The following is an 18,838-nucleotide window of genomic DNA, read 5'->3' as shown; positions in this document are numbered from 1 at the left end:
ATATGTCCTCCATAATGCCTACCTTCATAACTATTTCACAGTGATGTAGATCGAATGGCACTAACCGGTTGGGCATGCGATAACCGAGCCGCTTCAAGTCTTCCAGTACAATGAGTTCGCCTTTCTTATCGTTGCCGGCATAGTAGCATTGCGGAAATACTGTATCTCCGTTGACGAAATATTTTTCTAGAACGGGTATCACATGTGTATAGGCGTTTATTTCATTGCAAAACGCTTCATCGCAGCGAAAGAGTTGACGTCGTGATCGACTTACAATTTGCCTTTTCACTATGAAACTAAAATACTGTGCACCTGAAAAGGTTAAAATCGGATTTTATTAGAATTTAAATTCAATTGAGGCTTATAAACTGAAAAGTAGATGAAAATACACATAGCTATGCATAAATATGACCTGTTTAAGCTTTATTTAGCAAATTGCAAAATTCTTAACGCTTCTGATACCACTATTCGTTGTTGCCGGGGTATACACGAACCAAAGGCAACTGTGCGATAACAACATCCACGTTTGTGTACCAGCTGATTTTTGTTTACAAAGTGGTACAGAGAGGGCTTCATTGACGAGGTGAGTCGTGGGTGGCGCGCAGGAAAATAATAACTAAATAAAACAATAACTTTGTTAGTGCGCGCTCAAATGACCTTTAAGAGCGAGATAAGAAAATAAAAGTGAGAGCGGTTGTTAGTTGCACAAAACTGCACAAAACCAAACTGAGAGTAGTACAATTGCAGATGATTTTTGCGTTGGTAGTAGTGAGAGGAACTACGGACTCTGCCAACAACAAATGCTTTAGCTGTGTGCACACTAAATTGAAAATATGTATGTATGTACATACACACATACATACATTAAGTTCTAAATGGCAGGGGTAGTAGAAAATAGAAATGCTTTGCAATTGTTTATATGCGCGCCTGAATGAGGGGTGTTTGTGATGGCGGCGACTATCGGCGGCATAAGTAAAAAGAAAAACAACAAATTGACGCTACGCAAGGTCATTGCGATGAACGAAAAAAATGCTATTTCACGGCTTTCATATAAGATATAACAAAATACACCTAAATATGAACGTACGTATGTACATACATATGTACACTGTCGGTAAAAAGTATTTGCACAGCGAATTTTGCACTATATATGCACCGATTTCTATTCTAATATTTTTCCGCAAATTTTTTATAAAAATATGGTTCATTCTACAACAAAAAACATAAAAATATAATTTCTAAACTTAGTCAAATCTTGAGTATGCAGTTTTGCAGTCCATTAAATTCTAGTATAAAAAGTGCTAGTTTGGAGTTAGTCAAAAATCGCATTGGTTTTTGAGAATTTTTTTTCTTAGGGTGTTTTGCATTTTTTTCCATATTTGCGAAATTTTTTTTATATAGAAGAGACTGCGTTAAATAAATTTGCCTCAAATCAACAGTAACTCGTAGCTACTCAGAACATCTACTTTATTACAATAAAATTGATTGGGCTACAAATCTGCAACTCAAAAAAATTCTAAAAATCTGATTAAAAAGTTGAAAATTTGCTTAATTTTCACGAGTTTTGCACAAAGTTTAGAACGAATACTTTTTTTTTTTGTTGTAGAAATAACCATATCGTAAAAAAGCAACTTTTTGCCGGCAGGGTATGTATTTATAATATACAATAAAGACAAAATTTGCAAAAACTTAAAAAAAAAAAGTTGAAAAACGATTTAATTTCTTCGAAGCATACGCTTTTCTGAGTCATAAGGATTAGCATGTTGAGGTCCTTCTTTTCCATACATCCATATGAACATATTATATATGTACAACTGTTTATTTTACCGTATTTTTATTTACTATTTCACCTTTGTGCGCCTCCACTGCGGCACTGAACTCGTGTGTACTAACTTCTATACGCTTCACTATCGACATATAATTATCACCATGATTGCTGCCGGCCGAACAGCGCCAGTATCGCACGTCGAAGGATATAACTTTTTTTAAAGGCACACAATTGCACAAAGTATCCACGTCCTCTTCGTATACACAAGCGCCATCAGCCATTTTCACACACGCACACATACACACACGAGCGTATACACGCAATTGCAACGGAAACTCTGCCAAAGGAAACCTGCTAGGGAAACCGTTAACAGTAAACGTGTTGCGCGTTCTTCGCGATGTCTCAGAGCGACAATCGAACTATTTATTAACTTTTGCCATCATTTAAAAAGGTGCTGGTGGCATGCCGCTGGATGGAGGCCGCACTAAAAGTGCTGATTACCGCTAAGTAATAAGCGGAAATATGTATATACAACGCACGTGCCACACACACACACACACACACACACACCCGCACGCATACGTTGTGAACGCTTGTGTAATTTGCTGCAGTAGCTAAATTCTAGCTGACCTCATAGTTTAATTACTTCACGAAAATGATGAGAAAAAGAACGATTCTCGTCGAATGCACTCCACTCAATTAAGGGCCGAGCAAAAAAAAAAAGGTCACACTTGGTAGTACTCCACTGACACAATTCCGTTACGTTTTTGTTTATAAACAATATTAAAACAGCATTCGTTGCATTTGTGCAGCAGTGCAACGTTATCAAATAAAAAAAAAATCGAATTTTTTAAATTATGCTAAATTCGCCAACATTCTGTGTGAGACAAGCGTCGAGTGAGAACTAAATCCTCTTAAATCGGCGGGCGCGTGTGCGGCCAACTCGAGCTGCAGCAGGCAATCATTCAGTGCAGCAGGCGTTGTGGCGGCAGTAATAATGCATGTAAAAATGCTTACGTATGTACATATGTATATATGTATGTGCCTAGGAGAGTGGGCCCACTTGATGCTGACGCCAACAGCGCTGCCGCCGGAGACGCAAGTATTAACATCGACCGATTTGCGTTTATTTTGCTGCATTCTTTATTTTTTTAATTCAAGCGCTTCTCTGCTTCGATTCATTTTTTACGAAATGCAGACATGTGCAATGCAAAACAAAAAAAAATAAAAATAAAAGAATAGAATGAAAATGTGTTTAGCAAAGCCGGCAACTTAGCAGCATAGCCACGACCAGAAGTGTGTCCAAAACAAATGTCCACTGTGTACATATGTATGTATGTAAATAGTTGTAATTGCACATTAAAGTAGCTGCTAGACGTGGCAAGTGCGAGTGGCTTTCGAAAGCAGTTTTCATTTCTCCGATACTACTTTTTGTCTGTTTACACGGTGAATGCAGACAAATAATAATAAATAATAATAAATAATAAAAAATTTACTAAACCTGCTAGAATGATTAGTGCAAATCTGCATAAAGGACTTTCTGGCTGTTTACAGGGGAAAGTAGAATTTCGATTTCGCATTTTGCCAGCAAATTGCATAGAAAAAGCGCTTGCATAGCCACGTTTAACCGCACCTTAAAGCTCAAGGACAACATGACGTATGAGTAATTTTGATTAACTGCCAATGTCATAAGAGTGTGCTTGTATGCATGTTTGCTGTAGATATTGTATGTATGCGTTGGCGAGCACAGGCAACGAAATAACACTGTGCCACAAAGGCGTAGAAGTTTTGGATTAACTGGTTTTCTTAAATTCCTCGAATTCCTTATTTTTACATGTGTATCTACATGCATATGTCAAGGGCGTATGGAGAAGGAAACTTTCAGAATAATGTATCCCAGTTAATGTTTGTGTGAATAAACATATACATATAAAATACGCGAAGGGATTTTTTTGTCCAGGTCATCAGATTTGCACCGTTCGTTCGATTTATAAAAATGAGGTCTCTAATTAAAGGACTTGGGTTGTAGATGTGCAATAAGAAAGAAAAGAGTTGCCACCTGTTAAACAATTCAATTTGAATTATTTAATAATCAATGCCATCAGATCCGCACAGTTCGTTCGATTTTCAAAAATTACGTTCCAAATTAAAAGGCTTGGGCTGCAGATGTAAAATAAGGTTTTTCCTTTTCGAAAAGAGCTGCCAGCTTTCAAAAGATTTTATGAAAATCATTTAAGAAGTTAAATCTATAATTGCAATATGGGTCTCAATCGAATTGGGCTTGAAAAGGCCTTATTTCTTAACTAAGTGTAGGAGAGTTGCCACCTGTTTAAAAAAGAAGGTTCAGCTTAACTTGGGCAATTGGGTAATTGATCACTATTTGGGTGTCAGACAAATGAAATTTAAGCAAAACAAACATGGAGTTTTAAGAAATCTTTAGCTTGAACACTTAGAGAATATTTTTGCAGTTTATGAAGAGGGTTGCCACCTAATTAAAATGTTAAGTTGAAATTAGTTAAAATGTTGAATGAAATGGGGGCTGCCACATGCTTAAAAAATAAATTCAAATATTCATCGGCTAATTGACAAATGTATCACAATGTTAAACGAAGGAGATTTAAGAAATTTTTACGTTGAAAATACTTTTGAAGAGGGTTGCCACCTGAGGGAAAAGTCGAATTTAGTTAATTTATATACAAGTTATGTGAAAAATTAAAATATGGATGAAAAACGAAATTTTTTTTTAGTTGGAACATTGAACATAGTTTTGAGGTGCTTGAAGAGGGTTGCCACATATTAAAAAAGTTAAAAATAAATTAAATGCATCAATCGAAATGAGTTTGAAATAGCTTTATTTATGAACTACATTTAGAAGGGTTGCCACATGTTTAGAAAATCAGATTCGATTTGAGTTAAGGTAATTTAAATAGGCACATGAATATGGGTCTCAGACGAAAGACGTTTAAGAAGGTATAAGTTTAAAAAGATTTTGAAGAAGCTGCCACCTCTTTAATAAGAAATATGGGGGAGAATGGAAGACCGGTAAGAAAATTTTTGTTTGAACATTTAGGTTTTATTTGTCTACTATATTTAGGAGAGTTGCCACTTATTTGGACATCGAATTCAAGTTAAATATATATTTTTATAAACAAATATTTTGTTAATTTTTTCTTAATATTGCAATTTTGTAGCTCATTAAATTATAGTATAATAAAGTGCAAGTTGTAAGAGGCTAAGAATTCGCGTTGATTTTTGATAATTTTTCTCCCGACGATGTTATTTTCTTTCATACGAAAGAAAAATTGTCGAACATACATACATATCGTCGGTGATATTGCCAAACGGTCTATGTCTATTAGTACCCTTGACACTTAGATGTTCTCTTTTTTAGCACCGGAATGCATCTGTAAACCGTTACTCCGTAATAAACGAATGACAAAGCTGTCTACCTTTGGCTGATGAAGACGAAAAATTGCCAGAAGCGATCAGATACAGATAACAGATCAATTAAGCACCACAGGTAATAAGCAGAGCCGAAGAAAATAAGCTAGAAAAAATCCATTTTAAGCGCTTAGATAAGTACTAAAACATTGGTAAATATGCTTGCAAATATGCTCGCAAAACTACAAAATTTAAGTACATTTTAATGTTTTACTTTTATTCAGTTTATTTCAAGTTTTGAGGAATTACAATGGACAATCAAGTGTTGCTTGTTATTCTCAAATAATAGAGATCTGCGCTGGGCGTTTTGATGTTTTAAAATATTCGAATTCATCCCGAAATGGCCCTAACTAGTCCAGAAAAAGTCCCGAACTGGTGCCAAACTAGTCCGGAAATCATCCCGAACTAGACCCCAAAAAGTCCAGAACTAACGCCGAATTAATGCCAAACTAGTCCCGAAAAAATCCTAAATTAGTCCCGAAATGCTCCCGAAGTAGTACCGAACTATATCAACGAGCAGTGTTGCAAGAACAGCTGATTACATTTGTTTCATTCATACTAAGTACTTCTGAATTCGTCTATCTTGATTTACGCGTGCGGGTTTATGCAAATTTTAAAAATTGCCGTCTTGCTTTTTATTAATACATTACTGTAGTGCATGTGACTAAAACTATGCAACGAAAAAATTTAACGATTTAACAACTTGTATCAGCAGTAAACCGACGTCGGTACTAATTGAATTTTTGAAAATTTGGATCTTGACGGATAGCCAAGCGGCAATTAAGACCTTAAGACCTGATCAAGTAACAGTGAAACTGGTGATAGAGTGCCTTAATGAGCTGAACGCTGTTGGTCTGATCAATCGAGTTTGGATTTTCTGGTATTGAAGGAAAGGAGATTGCAGATTAACTTCCGAAGAATAGAGCATCAACCGCTTTTATCCGCCCAGAGGCCTTCTGAGGCATGAGAAAGGAGGTACTTTTACTCACATAAATCGACATTAGGGGGAATCCAGAGAATTAGATTCAATACTGAAATTCCTCTCGGATACTATTAATCCATATAGCCAGGAGGCGCACTATAACTCGAGACGGCATTGCTCTATCCCCAACAATAAGAAAAAATCTATACCAAAGAAAATCCATTCAAAAGTCTCATATTTATTTTATTCATATTTTTTATCATCTTAATAACACCACACTGTGCCTACCACACCAATAGTTGCACTTGAAATTTGTGTGCATGCGTATCCTTGAGATACTTTCAAACATTGTATGCAGCCAAGTGCAATGTCTTGATTTTTATAGCCAGACATACTTATTTATCTATGTCTGTATGTGTTTATATTTATAATGAAATGGCTGTTCGTGAGTGCAGTTTTGTATCACTTCTACTTTCCTGCATATGTATGTATGTGTATAGTCGCCCACCATCCGACATTATACATACATATGTGCGTACCCGAGTATGGATTATTCTCCAACCGGTCATTCATGCATTCAACGAATTTTACATTGATACAAGTACATTTGCATTTCTTAGCATTTATATACTTACTTATCTACATCTATACATATTTTATATCGACGGTGTTTTGGCAAAACCTCGTATCTCAGAAATCGCCACCATCTCATCTTATCTCGTGAAATTAATTAAAAAAAGGCCCTAATATACTATGATTCTTTATATTTTGTCCCTAATTAACCAAAAATACTTAACTTTTATTATTCAGAAAAAAACTACATTTTAAAAATGATTTTTTTTTTTTTTGTTATTAATAGAAAGATTTTTGTTTGAGAGCGTTAGGAGATACGAGCTTTTGCCAAAGTACCCTCGATATGCATGCACGTATATGTATATACATTAGGGTGGTCTAAAAACGCATGCGAAGAAAGAAAAGTCGAAATTTTAATGCTCTCAAATTTATTTATGTCGCTCAAAGCGCACCAAATTTTCCATGTATTTTATATTGTAAAAAACAAATTTTCATAGGAATGGTATATAGTTTATTTTTCGATCGGGAAACTCTGCTTCTCTGCAGGAGACTTCCAATAATAATACCCAATTGTTTAAATGACCATTTTTAATACTAACGATTTTTTATGGGTCCCAAGAATTATATATTTCTACAAAAAATTATTTTTTTCGCATATAAAATACATGCAAGGTTTTGAGCGCTTTGAGCGTCGTCTAAATAAAAAAATTTTGATTTAAAAAAAAACAGGGTAATTTTTTCGGTATAGAACAATCCTAGAAGGTGAAAGCATTAAAATTCCGACTTTAAATTTTTTATGGACCACCCTAATATACGTATGTATGTACATATGTGCATATAGCGATAGACTAAATGCTTGCATGGCTGGATTTTTAATGCGTAAGCCAATGCAAATGCAAATTGCAAAAATTCCAAAACATATAAATAATTGACCAAACAGTTAGATCGACAAACAAGTACTATATAGTACATATGTATGTATATGTAGACATACAGACGTTCATGATTTATACATGCATACAAGTGAATTGGTCTACTGCGTGCAATAAAATGCATGACAGCTCACTTAAAGCGGCATTCCGCCTAGTCAATGTCGACCATACGGCGTCCAATGTCATTGCTAACACCATCAAAACAAGGCGACATTACTTTTGCAACATACTTATATAGTAATTACGTAGCCATATACATACATACATACATACATGTGTAAGCTTGTGCTAAAGAGGCTGACGCGTATGTTGGTCAATAAGTACTCATTTGAAGAATCCATATAAGGATATTTTATTCATTAGAGAATTGTGCGGTAAGCAGCAGTCATTTTGCCTCCGTTTAACCTTGAACTTGCGTCGAATAATTGATGTGTTTTGTAAGTACCAATGTCAACTCTGGTCAGATGTTGTTTGTAAATGTAAAATTTGTTGGTAACGGTGGCGTATGAGTAACCATAGAGTAAATAAAGCAATACAAACAAAAATTACTTCCGTTGAAATAAAATACTGGATGGTGCGGGGGGTGGGCATCAGCAAGCATAAATGTACATGTCGCACCCTAAATCAAAAACAGTCACAACTTGAAATTTTTCAAAATTTATTATTATTATTATTTTTCAAAATTTATTTATTCCAATAAAAGAGTTGTTGAGAACTAGTTCGCTCTTTTCATTAAACTAAATTTGTCAGTGCCGCTATTTCTCATTTTGGATAGTGATCCAAATAGCGGTCATTTAAGCGCAAGTGGTACGAAGTGACTTATGCCACTCTCAAAATAAATGGCTCATTTATCGCAAATCAGTAGTTACGTATTCGAATTTTGCAGAACTTTCATTATTTTTGCACAAAGTCNTTTTATGCGCAAGAGGTACGAAGTGACTTATGCCACTTTCAAAATAAACTGCTCATTTATCGCAAATCAGTAGTTATGTATTCGAATTTTGCAGAACTTTCATTATTTTTGCACAAAGTCTGAAATTTTTATATGGTGTTTGTGAAGTAATTAGCAAAATTTTCATAGCAAAATAATAACCATTAAATGAAAAAAGTAAGTGCGCCTTGGCCACACTGGAGAAGTGAAACTTACGTTATATATCTAATTTGTCTCATAACTAATATACATACATACATACATACATCTGCTTTTGCTTAAGGTTATATTTTTTGTCTTTTTTCTATCCTTTTCTCTACCCTTATTCGTTCTAATAAATAAATGTATGTATATGTTATTCATCATCATTTATCGCAAATCAGTAGTTACGTATTCGAATTTTGCAGAACTTTCATTATTTTTGCACAAAGTCTGAAATTTTTGTATGGTGTTTGTGAAGTAATTAGCAAAATTTTCATAGCAAAATAATAACCATTAAATGAAAAAAGTAAGTGCGCCTTGGCCACACTGGAGAAGTGAAACTTACGTTATATATCTAATTTGTCTCATAACTAATATACATACATACATACATACATCTGCTTTTGCTTAAGGTTATATTTTTTGTCTTTTTTCTATCCTTTTCTCTACCCTTATTCGTTCTAATAAATAAATGTATGTATATGTTATTCTGTTTTCCTTTACCTTCATAACATAACAAAATCGATAGTAACATCCAACAAAATATCGATAACAAAACCAAAAATATCGATAACAAAATCGATGATAAATTCGATAACAATTTCGATAGCAAAATCGATAATAATAATGGTAGCAAAATCGACTAGAAAATCGATAAAAATATCGATAAAAATATCGATAACAGAGTCGATAACAAAAATCTTTTAGAAAATCGATACAAATATTGATAACAAAATCGATAAAAGTATCGATAACAAAATCAATAAATAATCGATAACAAAACCGATAGCAAAATCGCTAAACATATCGATAACAAATTCGTTAAAAATATCGATAATAAAATCTACAACAATATCGATAATAAAACCAATAACAATATCGATAACAAAATCGGTAAAAATATCGATTACAAAATCGATAAAAATATCGATAACAAAATCTATAAAAATTTCGATAACGAAATCGATAAAAGTATCGATAGGTTCCGAATATATCGATAGCAAAATCAATAACAATATCGAAAAAATTTCGATAACAAAAGCGATAAAAAGGTCGATTATTATACCGATAAGTCCCGAGAATCCCGAAAATCTCTAAAATCTCAAAATAGTTCACAGATTGAGTCTCTGTGTATCAATCTATATCCTTTTCTCTATAATTACCTTTATTTTAATCTCTCTTCCTCTATCTTCATCTTTATTTTTATCGGTATCCTCATCCTCATCTTTTTCTCGAAGAACAATTTGGGAACTAAAGTCTCAGGAAGAAGGGAAGCGAGAACAAAATTTTTCTCATGGCGTTCCATCAAAAAATAACTTCGACTTAATTATGCAAATAAGGTCAACGAAAGACTTAAGAAACGAACTTTTCTTGCACAGAAAATGAAAAATTGCCAACCGAATGATAAACGATCTGGAAGTTGAAATGATCCAGCTTTCGTCTGGCTTAGAATTAAATATCGTGGTTCCCACTGAAACGATTTTTCATCCCAACGCGCAGATGTCGCTCTTATTCTTAACGCAAAGTTATCAAAAATTTTGTTCTCTAGCAGAACGTTCCTCAGATTATTCCTCTTATTTGATCCTCCTTGAAAACGTTCTCGGTATTTTCGTTCTTATTTTGTGCCCGAGATTTACGCTCGCATTTTGTACTTTACGGAAACGTTTCCGAACCTTTTGTTCTCATTTTGTTTCCGTTCAAACTACGTTCCATACTTTTGTTCTCATTTGGCTCTTTTGTGGGAATGTTCTAGACATTATATTTTGTTTTCGTGCAGAACTAAACTAAAACTGAAAGGCGTTATTGGTTCCTGGTTTCAAAAAGTTATGACTGCTTATGCAATATCTTACTGAAGTATTTCAGTCTGACAGATTCGAAAAAAATTATTTACATTGCCACATCTGACAGCAACTTTAAGTAGAAATAGAGTGACTAAACTGTTTATACTAAATTACATTTACTTAATATTTTGTCATTCAAAATTCTATATACACAAACATTGTACATTAGGGTGGACCCAAAATGCATGTGAAAAAGTAAAGTCGGAACTTTTATGCTCTCACCCCCTAAGATTGTTCTATACCGAAAAAAAGTATACCCCTATTTTTTTATTTCGAAATCAAAAAATAGAGGTCGCTCAAAGCGCCCAAAGTTTTCCATGCATTTTATATGGGAAAAAACAACTTTTCGTAGAAACGGTATAGAATAGTTAAAAATCAATATTTTTCTGCCAAAAAACTCTGTTTATCTGCAGGAGATTCCCAGTAATAATACCCAATTGTTTATTTAACCATTTTTTCATCGCAACTATCCGCCATAAACCCACAAAAACCCCGAAAAATGCAATGGGGCCACCAATAAAAAATCGTTAGTATTAAAAAATGGTTAAATAAACCATTGGGTGTTATTATTGAAAGTCTCCTGAAGAAAAATTATGATTTTCAATAATTCTATAGCATTTCTACGAAAAAATTTTATTTTTCCCATATAAGAATACATGGAAAACTTTGAGCGACCGCTAAATATTTTTTGATTTCAAAATAAAAAAAATAGGGGTATACTTTTTCGATATAGAACAACTCTAGGGGGTGAAAGCATTACAATTCCTACTATGATGTTTTTGGACCACCCTAATGTACATCCATATTCGTTTTGAATACATATATTGTCTTTTTTCACTTTCAATACTAATAATTTGCATACGTGCATAAAAGCATACTTTTATTGGACTGCTTTTAAAACACAATAACCTTGACAATGATTAAAATAAAATGAAGTTCAAAGCCATAGAGGGGCATTCAGAGTTATAGAAGCATACATATAGCCACATTAAAATACATTTACGAGTAAGTATGTAGATGTGTACATTTTGGATAATAATGGAAATTAGTGTTAATGTCTTTAATGTACACCTTACATAGGTATGTACATATGTTTGAATGCCTGTGCATGTCAGAAGTGTCCAAATCGCGTAGAGTTCATAAAAGTACAAAGTGCCTGTAATGTAAATAATTAATTTCATGTTTACAAACAAACCAACGGGGCGGGGCGGGCGCACCCATCACTCATAGTAAGTAGCAACACAATTCACTCACTCTGCAAACAAGTAATCATTGGTTGCCAAAACGCGGGCATGATCTCGTTAAGCTGTGATGTGGTTAACATAAAGTTCATGGATAATCAAATTTTCAAGAGTAAACATATCGCTTATTTGCTAAAAGACTGTTACAACTCAAAAAACAAAAATTTTCAGCTAAAGCTGCAGATTTAGTCGTTATGCAAAGCTTTATACAGTTTAAAAATTTCGTGGTAAAATTTTGTGTAGTTTTTGGGTGAGTAGAGAAAATGCATTTCTATTTTCTGCGTTTTTAGAGTAAATTGAAAAAACTTTAACCCGTGAAAAATTACTTTTTCTAAGTTGTGGCACTCTTTTGGCAAATGAGTGATATATGTATATGTACATATGTATGTATGTATTAATAGCTTATATGGATTGTTTTTGTTATGGCACAACATATATGAAAGTACATATACATATCTGTGGACTTTTGGCAAAATAACCTCTGTGCTTTCTGTAGGTTGGAACTTAGAGTAAATGATAAGGAACCTCTATTTAAAAATTTGACATTTTTATTTAACTTCCATTAAGATATCATTTTGAACTACTACTATTAAGGACTAAAAATAAAAACATCATTCGAGAACTCAATCAAAAGTCCACAGATATACATACATACATATGTACCAAATGTAAAGTCTATCAAAGCTTCCGCTTTAAATTTCATGCGATATTAGCACAAATATAGTACGTGGGAGAGATAGCCGCATATGAATGTATGTACTCTATGTACATATGTATGTATGTATACGTTGAATTTTTTATACACATCCCATCCTTCGGCGGTGCATAGGCCAATTCTTCAAGTCAGCCAGTAGTTTTCAATCAATAGTTGTAAAAGTAATTCAGTTTGCACATTGAAGGCCGTAGCCAATTGACGCTACTGAAAAACAGTGTTCAGTTTCAGGCAAATCAAAAGTAAAATTACTTACATACAGTGTGCAAACCTCTACCACATATGTGGTAGATCTACCACATATTTTTTAAAATTTGGGTGTCTACCATATCTACCATAACAAGGCTTAAAATCTGCCATATTTTTAGACAGAACATTTGTTTACAATTTTCACATAACTCTAAAAGAACAAGACAAATAAGTTTGGGAAACTCTGGTCTAAGCAAAGATAACAAGCACACTGTGGGTAATGTGGAGACACATAAAACTTTTTCAAACAAAAAAAAAAAATGGTTTTTGGGCACTTTCGGGGCGCGTTGCCGACACCTACTGATAGCTGTGTTTTAAAATCTTTTGTATATGAAATTAGTCAAGAAATGAACTTTAAGGACCGTATGGTCCTGAAAACATGCTAATAAGTATTTCTGGTACTGCTCTAAAATTTATATAATACCTACATCGAAATCAGTCCTTTAGTCTAACGCTCATATACATACATATGTATTCAACATTACTTAAGTTAAGACAAAGTTATTGATGTTTTTGAACATCTAATAAAATGCAAATGTGCAGTGAAGTGCGGAGCAAATGTTGTTAGTGAATAGATATTCTGCCCAAATTCGCAATAATATCTGATTTTTCTTAACTTTAGTCCTAAAACTTCCACGCCCACTTCTAGGGGTTTGTCGCATTAAAAAAAAAATGATCCCGAACAAATATTTTTACTGGAATCCACAATTATCAATTCATACAGTTGTTATACAACTAGTAATTTTTAGAAAAAAAAAAACCGACTTCAACTACCATATAAAAAAAAAATATATATATATATATCTCATGATCCACTGATCGGATCTCAACCAGATTAGTATGGGACCACCTCTGAGACACTACCTTTCCGATGCAAAAAGAATTATCGAAATCGGTTGACGTGGTCCAAAGTTATGCGGTAACATACATAACAAAAAAAAAAAAAAAAAATATTCCGACGAACTGATAACCTCCTCCTTTTTTGGAAGTCGGTTAAAAATACATATCGTCGTTTAAAGTACAAAACCGCGTATCAACAAAATGCAAAACCGCGTATGTGAGGTTGCATAAATTATTGTCTAGAGAGTAAAAACACTCATGTATCACGCATTTCTGGCTAGTATATTTCAGGACGAATGGATAAGGATTGAGCCAAGAGTTTGTGTGAGCAAATTCAATTTTTGGCAGCCAATGTCAATTACGCGGTTTTGCAGAATGGCGATACGCGGTTTTGTACTTTAAACGACGATATGGAAAAACACATATCTACGCTATATTTGGGAAGTTTGGTTAACATATTCTACTTATCAAACTTATTAATTGCATAATGAAATCTACAAAAACCTAAATTTTGAGTTACATCTCTACATATTATTAAACGTGCGATATAAACACGATCGATGAGCAACCCTCCCTGGGTAACTTATCAGAATCCTCTTAGGATGACCAGGGACCCAAACGAATCTACTTGGAACAAAATTTTTATTCAGAATTAAAAAAAAAATTTGGTATGCAGTTCAATTTTAGTATAATAATGTGCATGCTACAAGTAGCTGCAAAGTACCGTTGATTTTTTGCAATTTTTTACGGTGATAGGCATTCGCTTCCTTATAAAAAAAAATCTATCATAGTTTGCATGGAAAAAATATGCGTGACTCCGTCAGAAAAAAAAGATTAAAAATCAACGATATTCTTCAACCACTGGAAACTTGCACTTTATTATAAAATAGAATGGGCTATAAAACTGCATAATACCTAAAAAATTTGTGAAAATTTGTTGAATTTTTGTGTTGTTTGAATAGCTGTGTTTTCTGCCATTTTAGCGTCATGAAAATAAAAAAATAAAAAAAATAGAGAGCAACCACCTCTTTCCTTAGGTTAAACTTCTAAAATAGCTCGAAGGCCACAATCTCAAATTAAAACGCTGCTGACCGAGTGGATGTGTCCCATACCTAAATTCAAAAATAATATATTCCATCAAATCGAAACACCGTATAATAGCCCATAGCGCAGCAGTTAAAACGCCGAACCAACAAAGTCATTTTTATTCTAAACAAGGGATTTGTTTGAAGTTGACATTTACTCTGTTATACTCAGCTATTGATCACGGTACGGCTTTCGTACTAACTACATATGCATTTTTGCTTACAGACTATTATAAAATATAATATAATTAAGCCAAGGTCTTATTGGACTATTGCTTTGCTTTTTTTTTCTGCATAATATGCATTGGAATTGTAAAATCATTATATGCATTAGAATTGAGTAAATACACAAATATATAGTTGATCTTGATCCATATAATTTTTTTTTAAAAAGCTGACATCAGTTCGCTACGAAAATAATTACAACAATTAATGTGCGTATTTTTTTATTTACTTACTTAATTGGCACTTTTCTCAATACATTGAATGTTAACATCATGCACATACTTATACATGTTTACGTACATACATACATACATAGTATATGTATATCTATGCATTTATGCAACTAATTGATTCTAAATCTGTCGCAGCTGCTGATCAGCTGACTGTTTTAATTGCATCTAAAACATTACAAACGCACCTAACGAGATATTTAGCTTAAGATGCTTAGTGCTCTAAAACCTAATTAGACTTTCGCAGGGGATCGCACAAAATTACTTTCATTTTCGAAAACACTTAACTTAGAATTTGTGAATGGCAAGCAACAAAGAATAGTAAACATACACACAAAAATACATATGTGTACATACGAAGCTAGTTAATACATTCATATATAAATACATATACATTTGTAATCAAAAACAAACTCAAGAACAGCTTAATCACGTTTGAAGTTCTACGAGTGAGTAATTCTGAATGTAAATAATCATTTTATCACTTCTAGGCATTCGAGTCACAAAGAGGAGATCTACTTCCATGCCATATTAGGCATTGCATTCACTTCTCTGGGTCGTCATCCGCCAACTACCAGCAACAGCCAACTCGTGTGCAAGCGCTAAAAGCAATCACAATTTACATACATTTATTTCAAGTTCCCCCCGGCCATCCGGTTGTTGGCGACGCAGAATTGCTACTTTATACATAGTGGATTAAATAGCTGTTGCCGCCCCTATTGCTGCTGTTTTGATCTTTACTGCTGCTGCTGCGGCTGCTGTGGCTTTTGTTACCGCTACTGTTGCTGCCTCCTGTTCATTGACTGTTGCGCATGCGCACAACCGCTTTTGATTTTCCTGTTGTTTTTTTTTTTTTGTTTTTTTGTCTGGCAGGCATTGTTTTGTGTTTACTACTTAGTTGTTACTCGCTCAACACGAGCGCTGAAACGCGTACGAGATTTTACATATGGTTTGTGTTGTTGTAGGGTAGACTTTGTTTAGTAGTTTTCTAAAGTATTTTTTTTTTTTATCCATTTGTTAATATTTATATTTTTTTTTGTTTTGTTTCAACTTTGCGTTCTCATGAGCGCTGCAAATTTACGCTTAGCATTCAAACTCATTCACCATAAAAGATCGTTTCGTTGTTATTCTAAAATCAGTTGCTGTTGAAACGTCGTTTGTCTTGTATTCGATTTTGGATGTTTTGGTGTAACGGAGAGTGGATATCTCAAACTCTGATACGCGTGTAAATTTTCATTTAAAACAAAACTTAATATAAAGCGATGATGTAAGTTTTACAGTGGAAAAGCAAATAAAAACAAAAAACAAAAAAACATAACTAACGATTAAACCAAAAAGTTACAAAGTGAAAAAAGAAATACATACATAATTTTAAAAAATGAAAATTTTTTTTTGGAAACTTGAGCCGCTTTGTAATCGAAGTTAATTAAGTAATACAAACTTTGTTAATGTTCGGTTATTTGTACAATGGTTTTATGGTGGGGCGGGTGTTGGAGGGGGGTTTTGAAACTGAACCCATTAGAGAGAACACAATGCAAACTTTAAGAAAATGCACCTCTCCCCTGTCTGACCCGTGCACAGACCCCTGGGCACCCATTTTGACAGCGAAAATCTAAACTCGGGTATCACAGTGTTTTTGCGCAGAACACCTTTCCTTCGGCCGCGTTTGCAAAAAAAAAATAACCCTCACCAGTCCAACTCCGGCTACGCCATTCACAGTATTTTTGCGTAAATGTTTCAAATTCAAAAAAAACAGGCTTAGTAAGTGGAAGAAGTTAACGCCAAGAAATATTACTCATACGACATGTTGATTTGCGCGGAAAACTTTATTTATCATTTCTTTTGAGAAAAATCATTAGGAGCTTCAGTGTTTAAAAATGTATATTTCGCTACTTTAGAGTGAAAAGTTGCTTAGTCCAGTCCACTGGGCAAAAAGCCGATGAATTCAAGGTGACTAGGTTCTTCTGGCCACAGGTAGAAAGGAGGAAGCGTTAGAGTCAAACAAACCGCAACTCTCGGAGCTGATGAGGGTCTTAGCTGGTCAATGTGTAAATGAAAATCAATGTAATAAGGCTCAACATTGCTTTAAGAAATTGCTAATGGAAGAAAATACTCGTAAGATAGAAATAGTTGTACATCAACTTATAGTCTAGTTAGTCTAGACTTAACTTAACTTACGTAAGAAATCGTCAATGATTATTTAATACGTCAAATTAGCCAGAAGCGAAAATATTTTGTTTTTGTGTTTTCTTTTTTTAGTTGATGGTCACTTTGCTGCCTATAAAAAAGTTCTGAACAAAACTATATTGCGTTGGCCAATATATTATAGGTTACGTTACGTAAATTAAGCCTTTAGTTTTTTGCTTCTCCTGTAAAATAAAAACGTGTACGTTAGGGCCTTTGTGAATTAAGATAACGATATGAATACGGCTTTTTTCAAATATCTCGACACCTGCGCCATCTCTCGCATTGCATTGTCATAGGGTTCTGAGCTAAGATTAAAGTTTAAGTCTCTAGCTCATCGGGAAGTTGGTTAAAAATTGATTTGAAAAGATTTGATTACACACAGATGAAACATAATAAAAACTTGTAAAAATAGTTAGAAAAAGTACTTTAAAAATTTAGACTATTTTTAACTTGAACAAAAATAAATAATAATTAAAAAAATGTAACAAATATAGTCGTAGACTTAAATCCAATTGATAAAGTTGTCATCAGCTCTTAACTTGGATCCCTGCTTTGATCAAACAGTCATTGTTTTCTACTTGTATAGTTGCCAAGTCAAGTGGATAGGAGAGTGCATTTTTAGCGGAACATAAAAGAAGGGCTGGCGGCAGTTTCTGCATATTTATCTAAAAAAAAAAAAAAAACAATTTTTTTCGTATCACGCTGTTCCTCCAGCAAACCGCTGCCGGCAATACGCTTTGTCATCAGCTGTTATTATAGAATAATATTTAGCAACCCGTAAAAATCCGTTACTCTTAATTAAAATTATTTCTTAAATAATAAAAAAAAAATTCTTTTATTTTATTCCAGCAACATGCACTCAATTTTACTTTGTGTAATCCTACTTGTGTCTTCATGCAGCGCACAATTTTATTTCCACCAATCAGCGCCCTTGCCATATCAATCACTTCATTATCCGCGATATACCTCACCACCACCCGATTTTAAACCCATCTCAGAGCCAAGCCAGGAGAGCTATGCCCATCCGGCGGTTATAGCCAATGCGGAGCGAGAAGCTCAACTGCCACCGGAACTATCGAAAAGTCGACGTTTCTACAGCAATCCTCATATCGCAGCTGCTCTCGCCAAAGAGTCACTGCTGACATCCAAGGAGATGCCGGTGCTCAATCGTGAAGCAGAGAAAATTGATCGCAATGAAATTTATAAAATTTTCCATAATGCTGGTTGGGCGAGAAGAAGATAAAGCGAGATAGATAGATTAAATAAAATACAGATTACTTTTCGTGGTTCTAAAAAGAGTCGTGCTTAGAGCAAGTTGATTTTGTTGTTGTTCCCGTCTTGCCAATCAACCTAAAATACATTTAAGTCGTTAAAACGTATTTATTTTTTTTTTTTTAAGATTAAGTTAATATTGTAAATAAAAAGTGTTTATAAGTAGTGTGTTTTATTCGACAAGTCAC

At 33.9% G+C, this 18,838-nt stretch overlaps 2 protein-coding genes across 4 annotated transcripts in view; one reads left to right on the top strand and one right to left on the bottom strand.

The window, feature by feature from the left end:
• Positions 1-2,652, bottom strand: part of LOC108366771 (uncharacterized) — a 3,784-nt gene extending 1,132 nt beyond the window's left edge. Inside the window, exons 1-3 of one of the 2 annotated variants that reach the window (XM_017621236.1) lie at positions 2,415-2,652; positions 1,851-1,979; positions 23-312 (exon numbers count right to left, since the gene is read on the bottom strand). In XM_017621236.1, coding sequence (XP_017476725.1) covers positions 23-312; positions 1,851-1,917 — 357 coding nt within the window. In that variant the 5' untranslated portion in view covers positions 1,918-1,979; positions 2,415-2,652. Of the gene's footprint in view, positions 1-22; positions 313-1,850; positions 2,348-2,414 lie in introns of those variants that run through there. The other variant, XM_017621235.1, reaches the window with a different exon arrangement.
• Positions 1-18,838, top strand: part of LOC108366772 (uncharacterized) — a 27,550-nt gene extending 8,712 nt beyond the window's left edge. The window contains exons 1-2 of one of the 2 annotated variants that reach the window (XM_017621237.1): positions 16,283-16,458; positions 18,228-18,834. In XM_017621237.1, coding sequence (XP_017476726.1) covers positions 16,454-16,458; positions 18,228-18,621 — 399 coding nt within the window. In that variant the 5' untranslated portion in view covers positions 16,283-16,453 and the 3' untranslated portion in view covers positions 18,622-18,834. Of the gene's footprint in view, positions 1-16,282; positions 16,459-18,227 lie in introns of those variants that run through there. The other variant, XM_017621238.1, reaches the window with a different exon arrangement.

Source organism: Rhagoletis zephyria, unplaced genomic scaffold (genome assembly GCF_001687245.7).
Source record: "Rhagoletis zephyria isolate East Lansing unplaced genomic scaffold, Rhagoletis_zephyria_1.1 Rzeph_scaffold_02395, whole genome shotgun sequence".
NCBI lineage: Eukaryota > Metazoa > Arthropoda > Insecta > Diptera > Tephritidae > Rhagoletis > Rhagoletis zephyria.
Note: the sequence above shows the minus strand (reverse complement) of the source record. Positions and strands in the feature narration are given on the sequence as shown.